The 12,138-nt window shown below is 40.0% G+C and overlaps 1 protein-coding gene across 7 annotated transcripts in view; it reads right to left on the reverse strand.

Annotated features, from left to right (window-relative positions):
- The window catches only part of rptor (regulatory associated protein of MTOR, complex 1), a 389,484-nt gene that overhangs the window by 55,845 nt on the left and 321,501 nt on the right, over positions 1 to 12,138 (reverse strand). For 5 of the 7 annotated variants that reach the window (XM_077199050.1, XM_077199048.1, XM_077199051.1 and 2 more), the window contains 3 exons: positions 8,570 to 8,694; positions 8,374 to 8,475; positions 1,593 to 1,640 (listed from right to left, as the gene is read on the reverse strand). In XM_077199050.1, the coding sequence (XP_077055165.1) occupies positions 1,593 to 1,640; positions 8,374 to 8,475; positions 8,570 to 8,694 (275 nt within the window). The remainder of the gene's footprint in view (positions 1 to 1,592; positions 1,641 to 8,373; positions 8,476 to 8,569; positions 8,695 to 12,138) is intronic. The other 2 variants (XM_077199052.1, XM_077199053.1) reach the window with 1 other exon arrangement.

The following is a 12,138-nucleotide window of genomic DNA, read 5'->3' on the forward strand; positions in this document are numbered from 1 at the left end:
CACAAACAAACAGAAAACATTTTACTTTTATGTTGCTACATAAGGTGAATAAATAGAGTAGGGTTTATTTTTATAAACAACTCATTGCACACACACACACACACACACACACACACACACACACACACACACACACACTTTTAGATTTTAGTCAAAGCGTTGAGAATCCATGTGTTTAGGATGGATATAGTACTTGATTAGGATATAGTACTATATACTTGATTAGGATATAGACTGAGAATGAGAGATTTCAAGTTCAGTTTGGGTTCTGTCTTAAAATTTGACAGTACTGGTCATTTCACAGCTTCAGCTTTCACGCTGACATCACCTTCTGAATGGTAAGAGGGGCATTTTGTTCTGGCTGTTCTGGAGCCCTGGTTCAGTTCTGAATGTCTGTCTGTCATTCTCTCATGCTGTTCAATCACTAGAGTAGAAAAAACCCTTATGAGTGTCCTAAACATACAGCCAAAAGTTATGTGGATCAGGACATGCTGTGATGCTGCAATTCAAGCACTGCTGCCCTACTTTCAAAACTTCTGCTGTCTATCAAAAATCCAATCTTGGGTAAGAGAAAAACCTCCTCACACTCATCCCTCCAAACACTGCTGATATATAAGTGGAGAAGCCAAGGGAGAATTTCACATCAGGAATAAAAAAAACTTTATGAAGCACATTTATCATGAGTTTGGTTTGTCTTCACTGGTCGGAAATTCCAGTGTTATGCTTAACTGAATGAGCTTGCACCTAATTAAGTAATATGAACTTTCAAACAGCTTAACTGATATGATACGCAAAAAAACAAAAAACAAAAATGTTAATACTCCAAGGCACACCTTGGCAATAGAATCTCCATTGGCTAGTAATTTATATATATATATATATATATATATATATATATATATATATATATTCATTCTCCATTCACATACATATATTTCTACTCACACACTTACATTCTCCTTTCACATACATATATTTCTTCTCTCTCACTTACATTCTCCATTCACGTACTTATATTTCTACTCTCTCTAACTTAAATTCTCCATTCACATAATTACAGTATATTTCTACTCTCACACTCTTACATTCTCCTTTCACATACATATATGTTGTAAGAAGATATAAGAAAATATATTTAAATGGCTAATGATAGACATTATTTAGTCACCCAGACATATGTATGCTGATGGTGATATTACTCAGGGAATATTACTAAAATTAAAGGTTACATAATATTTTATTGCCTTTCTTCATATGTGTGTTATAATAAACAAGAACAATGAGAAAGCCCACACGAAATCCACGTTTCAACAAAAATGCCCATCATTTGTAAATTCCTACAGGTTCCACATCCCTTGTGTGTTTGTTAATTTTAGCTAAGAGATAAAAAGAAAAAGAAAAAAAATTCCAATTAAATACTGGACAAATTTGACTTCCACCAACCAGAGTTGAAGACAGAACAAAAAGAGCCAATCGGATGGATGTAAAGAAAAATGTTGGCTATAACTGGAAATGGAAAAACATTGGTAGCTGAATCTCACATATGCAACACAAAACAGAGGTGAAGGAAAAGAAGAGAGAGAAACACTCACCTCCCTGCTTACTTCGGTCAAGATAGATTGAGACCCGTCGGGCCAAACCTGTGAGGAGAAGAGCAAGAGAAAGGAAGAACACAGGAAAGAGATCAGGAGGCCCGGTCGTCAGTATATCAGCCAGAGGACAGCACAGTGTTATCAAACACAAACCAGGATGGGATCTGTGGCCCTAACCCAAATGGTGCACTTCATGCGCATTTGTGGTCTTACAACTGCCTCTGTGCACATATGTCAGTAAAAATACACACAACTGTAGGGTTGTCCTGTCTTTCAATTTGGACTACCAACAGTCTATGTGGCATTACATCACCATGATGGTGGTATGCAAGAGTATAAGGGTATTGAGCATTATCACACACATACACACACTTTTACATGGAAAAACGCTCTCGCATTCACTTTTCTATTGTTGAAGGCACACACACACACACACACACAGAGAAGAGAGAGAGAGAGAGAGAGAGAGAGAGAGAGAGAGAGAGAGAGAGAGAGAGAGAGAGAGAGAGAGACAGATAGAGACAGAGAGAGAGAGAGAGAGAGAGAGAGAGAGAGAGAGAGAGAGAGAGAGAGAGAGAGAGAGAGAGAGAGAGACAGAGACAGAGACAGAGAGAGGATGCCCAAACATATTCCACCTGAATTTAATTCACCCGTATACCTTATCTACACTCACAGACATACAAACTGCTGGAAGAGGAGAGAGAAAAGGCTGTGGTTTCCCAGCATGACATCTGCCAAGTAAATCAGGTTTTCTCACTGGGAGACTGAACAGCAAGGGAGATATCTGCTCCCAGATTCAAAACTTTGCTCATCCATCTTAAAGAAGCACAGATGGGAAGGAGCTCTTTAAGAAAGCCAGCGGCTCAAGCATTCCTTCCATAGAATCATTTACTGAGTTATTTATTTTTTTGGTTATGCTCTAGATTCATTTCAGTTGTGCAGCAGTGCATGCCTCTTACTAGATAAATATTGTATTAGAAAAATATATTTCTTTATTCCTTTTAGAAATTGGGTCAAATCTGAATAAGTGATTTGATTTGAAAAACACAGCCAAACAGAATAGTTTCTCTCTTTTTGTGCACCTTCACACTCGTTGCAGCCGAAGAGCGTTAAAACACAAATCTTTTATTTTCATTCTGTAATGATTCATCAGACACTATACTTTTCATGAGTTTCCTAGAAGAATTTGAGAGATTTGCTATTTAACATCTAATTATAAACGCTCACAGTCCAAAGCCACGTTTAATACGTGGTTTCGAGAGTGTGCGGCTTCCTGGCAGAAATGGAAATGTGACAATGTACGATCACGGACCAGTTAAAACTCATGGAAGAGATACCTTTTTAGTGTGCTGCTTGTTGCATTGTGTTTGGTTAGGAAAGCAGAACTTTGAAAGCCTCAAAAAATTTAGATATACAGTATATCTTATATGAGGCTAAATATTTATAGTGCTTTATTTGTGTGAAGTCACTATTGATAGATTCTGTATTTTCAGTTACAGATTCATTTACATTGTGACTGTGTATCAGATGTAATCCACTCTGTGTCTGCAAAGGTGTGTGCCAAATGGCCCATACAGATGAATGACCCATTCAGATGTATGGCCCACAGAAACTGATTGGTGTGAATGACAAAGAATCAGAGTGGATTAGCAAGTTAGATCGATCTCCTATGGGAGGTCCTAACAGGTTTCTATTGTTGTAGCCCATAGGCTATGTCTTCATGTATAAAGTTCTGTCCCACAGACAGAACGTTGGGTTAAGATGGTTGAAGGGCGACATGCGAACATCACTGCTGAAGGACTGCTACACTACAAACCTTCAATAAATTCTTCTCCCCACAAGAACTCTGGTCAAGCTTACTTATTTATGTATTGGAGACATCTAATACATTGGGGCGAGCCACCCAAACCACTGCTCGGCCAAATACAGCAAAATCTAACAATTTGGCGAGCCAGCCAGGAGAGACTGACAAGAAGAGAACTCACCAACTGCAACAAGGAGTAAACCAAGAACTCACCAGCTGCAACAAGTCGAGTATCTGAAGTTCAAAAAGACTGCATCTGTGGACACAATTTATTTGAATCAACTGGATCCTGTCTCAAAGATCTTAATTTGGTGAGTGAAACTTATCAGCTCTCTAAAAGAACATCTTCTGAAAAGAATAATAGTAGAACAGTTAAGATTTGTAGTGTAGTCACACATACTGTGTATTTTTGAGAATTTTAGGCTTGGGCCTTTTTCATGAGTCTGTAGGAACCTTTTAAATGATTTAGTTAATTCTCCTGAAACTGTAGGAGCTATATAAATAAGTTGTATAGCTTGGCCCTGTTCTATTGAGTCTCTAAGAATCATTTAAGAAAGAGGTTTGGTCCGTTCTCATGGGATTGTAGGAGCTATTGAAATAAAGGATAAGTTTGGTCCTTTCTCTGGAGTCTGTAGGAATTGTTAAAGAAACAATTTAGTCCGTTCATCCAGAGATTGCAGAAACTGTAATTTTAGGCTTGGGCCTTTTTCATGAGTCTGTAGGAACCTTTTAAATGATTTAGTTAATTCTCCTGAAACTGTAGGAGCTATAGAAATAATTTGTATAGCTTGGCCCTGTTCTCTTGAGTCTCTAAGAATCATTTAAGAAAGAGGTTTGGTCCGTTCTCATGGGATTGTAGGAACTATTGAAATAAAGGATAAGTTTGGTCCTTTCTCTGGAGTCTGTAGGAATTGTTAAAGAAACAATTTAGTCCGTTCGTCCAGAGATTGCAGAAACTGTAATTTTAGGCTTGGGCTTTTTTCATGAGTCTGTAGGAACCTTTTAAATGATTTAGTTAATTCTCCTGAAACTGTAGGAGCTATAGAAATAAGTTGTATAGCTTGGCCCTGTTCTCTTGAGTCTCTAAGAATCATTTAAGAAAGAGGTTTGGTCCGTTCTCATGGGATTGTAGGAGCTATTGTATAAGTTTGGTCCTTTCTCTGGAGTCTGTAGGAATTGTTAAAGAAACAATTTAGTCCGTTCGTCCAGAGATTGCAGAAACTGTATAGGGTTTGGTCTTTTCTTTTGGCCCTTCTCATGAATCCGTAGGAGCCATTGAAATATAGTATAAGGTTTGGTCCTTCTTTTTTGAAATCTGTTCGTCCAGCAATTATAGAAACTGTATAATGTTTGGGACTGATGTTGCTGCAAGAATTGGTAATTCTTGACTGGATGCTAATTCAGAAACCAATATTTTAGTTTTGAATTAAACATTCTAATTGTGTTAGAAATTAGAAGTTTATTTGCCTTCTGATGAAAGATGCAGAAAGATTGAAAGTCTAATGTCTAAAGGACGAATTTAAACTAATTCAGGTTAGAACTCAGAAAGAACTGAACAAGTCTTATCAATCAGAGTTTTCTTTTCTAGAAATGAAACAAAGAAACTTAGTCTAAACGTGAATGTTTTGTTTTGAATGTAGTATTGAAAACTAAGCTGAGTAAGTAAACTAATGACTTGTCTGTGTAACTGAAATGGTCAGTCTAAAGACTGCTGAATATTTAAATAAGCACCTTTAACGGCTCTTACACTTTGTTTTGTTTCCATACCTCGGAGGGCACTTCTCCTTTACTTGCCATGGCTGAGTCTGCACTAAAAAATGGTAATGGCCCTGCACTGAGGCCAACAACAGAAAGACATGGAACAGAACCTCCAAATGTTACCATTGATCAGATGATGGACAATCTGAATGCACATTTGGGCAAAAGGCTGGGACTAAGGAAGTGCCATGATGACATGTGCCAGAAGTATGGCATCAAGCACTCAGAGAGTGGAATACGGGCCTTGCCGGACATTAAAAGGGCTTATGGAAAGATGCAGCGCTTAAGGACAAACACCAACAGAGATGGCTTGTCTGTGATTTTGGTAAAATAAATTCTACAGCATCGACAGAAGTGTGAGACTGACAAATCACAGCGTGAGTACAAAGCAGAGAAAGCAAAGGTTCGAGCACTGGCTGAACAATTGCAGATTGAAAAAAAGGACAAAGAAAGACTCTTAAATGATAATGACAAGCTGTTAAAGTTGCTTTCCACACAGCTGGAATTAAAAGACTGCTCTGGACAAAAAACTCCCATAAAATCTAGCAGCAAGATAGAGAAAGGGTCAATCTACCCATTTAAAGACCTCAAGAAGATTGAGGATCAACAACGTCATTATCTGCTAGGAGAAAGTGACAGCAGCTCGACTGGGAACCCTGATGACAGTGATGTTGAACCTGAGACACATGCTCATGTCACCAAGAAGAACAAAAAGGTTAGACTCGCTCCTGTAATTGTCAAGAACAGAAGGACTGAAATTGAAGTTGACAATGAGGAGGAGTATAAGGAGGAAGGCGAAAGACGAACCCGCATCTTAAAAAAAACTATTAAGAAATATGTTCCATATAGAACATACCAACCTGCTACTCCAGATCAAATTGACAAATGGTCAAAAGAATTGCCAGACGTGTACAAGCAACCACGGAAAGCTTGGCAATTTCTTCAACGCTTACAGAAAATCTACAATTTATATCCACTAGATGGAGTAATGATTGCTAATGTGAACTTAAGGGATGACCAAAAGAGACTAACAGAAAGTGTCGAAAGAAGGATTGGTGAGTTTCAAGAAAACATCGCGGCTGGATGGGAAGCTGTACGAACATTCTTGTTTGAACTGAAACCTGCAGAGGTTAATTGGGCTAGAATTACCTCATGTATGCAGAAGACTGGAGAAAGTGTTGCAGAGTTCAATGAACGCTTCAGACAAATTTGGTTGGAACATGCTGGTTTAAATGACAGCAAGGATCTTGATAAGAACACTTGCATGCCTCTGAAAACTGCTTTTGTAAATGGACTGAAACCTGAAGTTTCAAAAGCCCTCAAAATTAAATATGACGACTGGGACAGCATTGGAACATCTTTTAATCAGATTGTTGAGTGGTCAGCAAAGATTGAAAGAACACATGAAGTCAAACTCCGAGCATTGCGATCAAAGACAATGTCATACAACAACAGGACAATGTGGAATGAGCATAAAGAAAATGAAGATAATAGACAGTCAAAAACTCAAGGAAGATGCAGGTACTGCTTTATTTTTATTTATTTTATGTGATCAAATATGATCAAAGGAGGGATTGATAGATTCTGTATTTTCAGTTACAGATTCATTTACATTGTGACTGTGTATCAGATGTAATCCACTCTGTCTGTGTCTGCAAAGGTGTGTGCCAAATGGCCCATACAGATGAACTGATTGGCCCACAGAAACTGATTGGTGTGAATGACAAAGAATCAGAGTGGATTAGCAAGTTAGATCTGTTAGATCCCTCCTGTGGGAGGTCCTAACAGGTTTCTATTGTTGTAGCCCATAGGCTATGTCTTCATGTATAAAGTTCTGTCCCACAGACAGAACGTTGGGTTAAGATTGTTGAAGGGCGACATGCGAACATCACTGCTGAAGGACTGCTACACTACAAACCTTCAATAAATTCTTCTCCCCACAAGAACTCTGGTCAAGCTTACTTATTTATGTATTGGAGACATCTAATACATTGGTGAGCCACCCAAACCACTGCTCGGCAAAATACAGCAAAATCTAACACTATGCTTTCAATTTATTGGAAAGAGCTGCATAAACATTTAAAAGAAAAATCTTTAAGATTAAAAATTAAGAATTTTAAGAAAAATCTTTTATGGTCCACAGAAGATAGTTCTAGTAGTTAATAGGGATTTGGTCAAAGTATTTGATATAGTCATCCTTGTCAAAGTGTTCGCTGCAAATGCGGTAATCTTTAGCGCGTAGTACTTCTACGGGAGTTAGCACATCAAGTTGAAGTACAACTAGCCACAACTGCAGAATATCGAGGTCATGAAAAGGAAGACAATGAAAATGTAAGCTCTTTTATTTTCGCATTCTGTTGCCACAATTCGGAAAGGCACAAACACGAACCATTTCTTCTTCACTTGTAAGCAACTCTGATCTTAACTCGTCGCACATGATCAACGCTCCTCCCACCTGGACATTGTTTACCTTTTCCGGCTACAGCACGGGACTGCAGCATGAGACTACAGCTTGCCGTCTAAAAGACTATTTAGGTGAGTTGAAACAATGGCTAAGTTGCTAAACGCATCTTGTTCACATGTAGGGTCCCTGTTCATGTTGGACAGACATTTTAATTGCATTTTGTGCAACTCCTCATTGCCCGGAGTTCTCCTTTAACTTCTTCAACAGACAGAACAACAATTATTTGGCAATGGTCTGAATGTTTAAAACGTTTTCATAAGATTGTCAGTAAGAATAAGAGAATTGAGCTAATATAAATCACAGAAAAGTTAGAAGCAATACTAATATATATATTATAAAATACATATATTGAACAAAAGTAAGCTTAGCCACCTTTGTAGTTTAACGTGTAATGTCAATTATATGTATATCCCAAAAATAGCTAAGGTTCTGGTAAGGACAATAGAGACAATCATACAAATGTTGTCCAACACAAACAATTGTGAAATAGACATAACTGTCCATTTTTCCCACATAACAGCAAACTGAGGACATTTGAAATAAACCAATAAAACCAATACAATAACTAATATTCTGCTTTCATACCAGAGCACCCATGGGCGTTTCTACAGTCCCGCTCCCGCATCATGCAGGAAGACTGGAAATACCGACAGATTTTTTCAAACACTAGCCAAGCGGAAGGTAGATGGGGAAAAGAAACTCAGATGACAGGAGAAGAGTGTATCTGCACAGTGTTTGTTAGTGAGAAAGCAAACCTCGTGTGGTGGGCAGCATGTCGGACAGCCCCTGCCATGCTGTGACCATCTCTGGATTCCTCTGGTCAGCAAAGTTCTTCCAAATTCGCAATGCTCCGTCATCTGCAAAAAAGAGTCATGGTGAAAGTCAGCACAGAGCTGACAAAGATGAGAACCATTCAAAGTATGTGTCAACATGATTGATAGGTGAACAGACCAGTAGCAGTGAGGAGGATAGAGCAGTCATGCCCATTAAGATACTCCATGGATGTGATACGTGTGTACCGTGGGTTCCCATTGTAGAAATAATCCAACCTCTCTCCTTTCTCCCAGTCCCAAAAACTGCACACACACAGAGAACACAATTGAAATACAATTCAGTATGCTTCTATACGCACAGCTAATGTGAGTACAGCAAGAAAATAAGCAGCACGGACATGTCAAACACGAACAGGCTTATTTTCGTGTTACAAAATATACCCAATATATAATGTATATCATTACAAAATGTAACTATCCCGATTATTAAAAACAGTTGCAAAGAATCCTGAAAAAAATTTACACAACTGATTGCAAGATTGATAATAATAATTAATGTTTTTTGAGCATCACATTAGCATAAGAATGATTTCTGAAGGATCATGTGACACTGAAGACTGGAGTAATGATGCTGAAAATTCAGCTTTGGATCACCAGAATAAATTATATTTAAAATTCAAATTTAAATTTAAAATAGAAAATAGTTATTTTAAATTGTAATAATATTAAACAATATTACTAATTTTTTTTGTGTTTTTAATCAAATAAATGCAGCCTTGTGAGCACAAGAGACTTTTTATTAAAAACATTAAAAATATTACCTATCCCAAATTTTTGAACGGCTGTATATAATGATTTCCATTACACAAGAGTAGATGTTAAAACTTCATGCTGATTTGTACTCGGCTTTCGCCAAGATAAGCACCAACTAAGACATAGCTTTACAGTAACCGATGCTTCTCCATCCATTTACGCTTCTTTCCATATGGTGATGTAAATCTCCTTCTATCTAGTGCTAACACGCGTCAGCACACACAACGGCTGCAACCACAGTGCGGTCCCCCCATGACAACCCTCTGGATTGAGCTGAGTAGGGGACATCTCTAGGGTCTTCAAGTGGGCACCTTCCGTCCTCAGTGTTTCGTCGACTAGCCCACGACACCTCAAGAGGGCTCGACAGTGACTCTGGCGCCCGAGAGTCACCCCCCTCCGTCCCCCACTCAACTCAGCCCAGCTTACTGACCTCTACATCCCTCCTGCTGCTGAGACCTAACCACAATCTCACAATCTCTCCACAACCCAACCATACGCGCCAACCCGTTTGACTAAGGCTGTCGAGCCCCACTGGTGCGTTAATATGCAGTTTTAGTGGCAACGGTTCCTTATGGCATACCACCTACCACAAAACACAATATCTGCCCAACCACCCGTCATTCACGCAATATACACAGGAACGTAATGACTATAAATACTATACAATCTATACAAATAAACCAACAGACTCTTCAAGTTTTCAAGAATTCTACGAAACCGTAGCATGGCGGCCTGTACACAGCCAGCTAGAATCTTTCCGTCTCAACCACAGCCAGTTGCTGCTCCTTTCTACTGCTTCAGATAAGTTCTTTACTGTGCGACGCAACTTTTGGCCACTGAATCCGACGTCTCTGAAGAACCGGGTTGTAGAGTGTGCCACAAAACCTCGACAACCCACTTCCACTGGATAAACCTGGACTCTCCATCCTCGCTGTTCTGCTTCAGTGGCCAGATGAGCATACCGCAGTTTCTTCCTCTCATATGCCTCATCTACCGCATCCTCCCATGGCACTGTTAACTCTATCAGTTGAACAATGCGTGCTGATCCAGACCACAAAACAATATCTGGTCGTAGGTTAGTGGTGGCAATCTCAGGTGGAAAAATAAGCAGTTGATCAAGATCAGCCAGCATCTTCCAGTCCCTAGCAGCTTCCAGTTGTCCTGGGGGAGAATTGGTGTTAGCACCTTTTCTTGGTGGTTGCTCGGCTGGGCGGAGGAATATTGTCTTCTGCGTGTAATGTTTTGCTAGAACAGGCGGCAACTTATTGGTCATACTACGCTTGCCTTCCAATGCTAAAGCCAAACATCGCAATACTTGGTCATGGCGCCAAGTAAACCGACCTTGGCTAAGAGCCACCTTACATCCTGTCAAAATGTGCCTTAATGTGGCAGGTGATGAACAGAAAGGACAAGAGGGATCCTCTCCTACCCAGAGGTTTAGGTTCTGCGGTGATGGGAGAACATCATATGTTGACCTAATAAGGAAACTGATCCTACTCTCTTCCATTGACCAAAGGTCTTGCATTTTGCGTTGTTCCACACTCTCCCATCTCATCCACTCTCCCTGCTTGGCCTGGGAAATGGCCTTTATACATCTCATCCTCTCCTCCTGCTTTTGCACCTCGTTGACTACCAGCTTCCTTCTTTGAGCTGGGCCTGCCTTGTGCCATTTAGGAGGAGCTAAACTCAGCCCAAAACCCCCTCTTCCATGCTGTACCTGTCCCACGATATCCCCAATTTGAAGGTCAGCCTTTGCCTCTACTACAGATTTCTTTGCTGACCACTTTCTACCAGTTTTTACCACAGGGGCTGCCTCCCTTACACATTTGTCGCGTGACTCTGCTAAAGTCATTTCCAGTCTGACCTTGGCACACTTAAACTCCTCGGTTAAAGCAGAGACTGGCAGCTGCAATACTCCTTTACTATAAAGTCCCACTCTGCTGAGGCAGCGTGGAACTCACAACCATTTCCTGATGTATGAACTTATTAACGCTTCCAGCTTATCCACTGTTGTCAAAGAAACCTGGTACACAGTCAGTGGCCACAGCAACCTTGGCAGTAGACCAAACTGAAAGCACTAGAGTTTTAGTTTGCCTGGTAGAGCACAGCTGTTTATGCTCTTCAACCCTTCCACTGCTTGTCGTCTAACTTCTCCCACTCGAACTGTGTCCTTTAGATCCCCATCGTACCATCTCCCAAGACTCTTCACTGGCTTCTCAGAAACTGTTGGTATTGCCTCACCATTAGGGCTGGGTACCGAGTTCGGTACTTTTTAGGTACCGACCGAATTGCCTCGATACTACCGAGTACCGAAACATGTCTTGTTTTTCGGTACCAAGTTTCGGTACCTAAGTGGTTAATCTCGTCAACGTCAGTGAAACAAACATGCAGCATGATTGGCTGTGGCGGAAAAACACTAGTTTACCTGGCTGCCCAGAGACGTGCCTCTGCCTCGTCGCACGTGAGGCTGTAGTGTGTGTGTATGTGTGTGTGTGTGTAAGCGTCCAACCCAGATAGATAGAAAATATGTAAAAATGATCAAAAGTGTACCTATGTACCCGACTCGATGCCATAAGCACACAATGCAATATTTTCGACAAGATAATTGCTGCCAAGACCGGCAACACGGTAAATCTGCACTTAAAAGCGCACAGAATACACTCGAGAGTAGAACGTTTATCAGCCTTCGACTACAAGAACTGGAGCGCGTCACATATAAACCAAAACTCAGCGTATAGGATAGGCCTACTTGCCTCACAGACATGAGAAATAGTTTTATATATGTTCAAAATATGTCTACTTTTAAACGAAACAATTAGAAATAAATAGTTTGATTACCTAATCCATATAGGCGCGCGCGCGTTCACTACTGCAGGGATGATGAGTCAGCATCGCAATTCGCAATAATCATCTTTGCAGCCAACACGTTTAGTA

Source organism: Siphateles boraxobius, unplaced genomic scaffold (genome assembly GCF_051911475.1).
Source record: "Siphateles boraxobius isolate OS27281-9 unplaced genomic scaffold, OSU_SipBor_1 41, whole genome shotgun sequence".
NCBI classification, from domain to species: Eukaryota; Metazoa; Chordata; class Actinopteri; order Cypriniformes; family Leuciscidae; genus Siphateles; species Siphateles boraxobius.